The 1,088-nt window shown below is 48.0% G+C and overlaps 1 protein-coding gene across 1 annotated transcript; it reads left to right on the top strand.

The window, feature by feature from the left end:
- Window positions 1–6: 6 nt before the first annotated feature.
- LOC111671910 (tetraspanin-9-like) lies at window positions 7–1,083 on the top strand (the record flags this gene model as incomplete). The annotated part of the gene is made up of 5 exons (XM_023429158.1): window positions 7–41; window positions 192–383; window positions 642–716; window positions 826–927; window positions 1,027–1,083. Coding segments are annotated over exons 1-5 (456 nt in total), but the record flags the coding sequence as incomplete, so codon positions are not given.
- Window positions 1,084–1,088: the final 5 nt, after the last annotated feature.

Genomic DNA, 1,088 nt, shown 5'->3' with positions numbered 1-1,088 from the left:
GCGTGAAATACATGCTCTTTCTCTTCAACCTGCTCTTCTGGGTAATTATTCCACACACACACACACACACACAGAGTCAGGAAATTTAGATGTTACCGTGAATCAGTCATGACATCACTAGACAAATTAAAGGCCTTTTCGTTATCGTTGAATCGGCAGGAAGTGTCTGAATTTCCTGTGTGTGTTTTCAGCTGGGTGGGTGCGGGTTGCTCGGTGTCGGCGTGTGGCTGTCGGTTTCTCAGGGCAGCTTCGCCACCCTGTCGCCCTCCTTCCCGTCGCTCTCCGCCGCCAACCTCATCATCACACTCGGCACCGTTGTCATGGTGACGGGCTTCCTGGGCTGCCTGGGTGCCATCAAGGAGAACAAGTGCCTGCTGCTGAGCGTGAGCGCACTACAGTACCCATAGTGCATCAGTGTGGCGTTGTTTAGAAGTAGTTGGATTGTCTTCACACTTCAGCCTTATAGAAACTTAGTAAAGATCTCTCAACAAACCCCAAGTAAAATTTTCTTTGCGTTTAAAAGCTAATACGTATTTCTAAGTTGGATCTTATATTTACTATCTTATTAAACTGTCATGAAAGCAACAGTAGTGTATCTCGCCTCTCATCATCCATTCTCCTGTGGGGGTTTCTTTTCCCAGTTCTTCATCGTTCTGTTGATCATCCTCTTGGCCGAACTTATCCTCCTCATCCTGTTTTTCGTCTACACCGACAAGGTAAGACCGTGTAAAGGAACATTCATGTTTATCGACGATCCCCGAGCCGCCGCGGCTGAGTGTTGCGACATGTTACATAATCCACCTGTCCGCCTCTGTTTCCGGCCAGGTGAGCGAAAACGCCAGACGGGACTTGAAGGAAGGGTTGGTGCTGTACTACACGGATAACAACGCGGGCCTGAAGGATGCGTGGAACACCATACAGGGAGAGGTATAATCCACGTCACTTAGTAACTGCAAATGAAGTTTGTGGTGCAGTTTATTTTTTTTAAATAATTGACTGTTTCCGTTTCTCCCGCTTGTTTGCCAGTGGAGATGTTGTGGAGTGATGAACCACAACGACTGGTACACCGCCCTGCAGGATCACGTTGT

This window comes from Seriola lalandi, unplaced genomic scaffold (genome assembly GCF_002814215.2).
Source record: "Seriola lalandi dorsalis isolate HSWRI2012SDOR001 ecotype SW California unplaced genomic scaffold, Sedor1 jcf7180002007563, whole genome shotgun sequence".
Lineage (NCBI taxonomy): Eukaryota > Metazoa > Chordata > Actinopteri > Carangiformes > Carangidae > Seriola > Seriola lalandi.
Note: the sequence above shows the minus strand (reverse complement) of the source record. Positions and strands in the feature narration are given on the sequence as shown.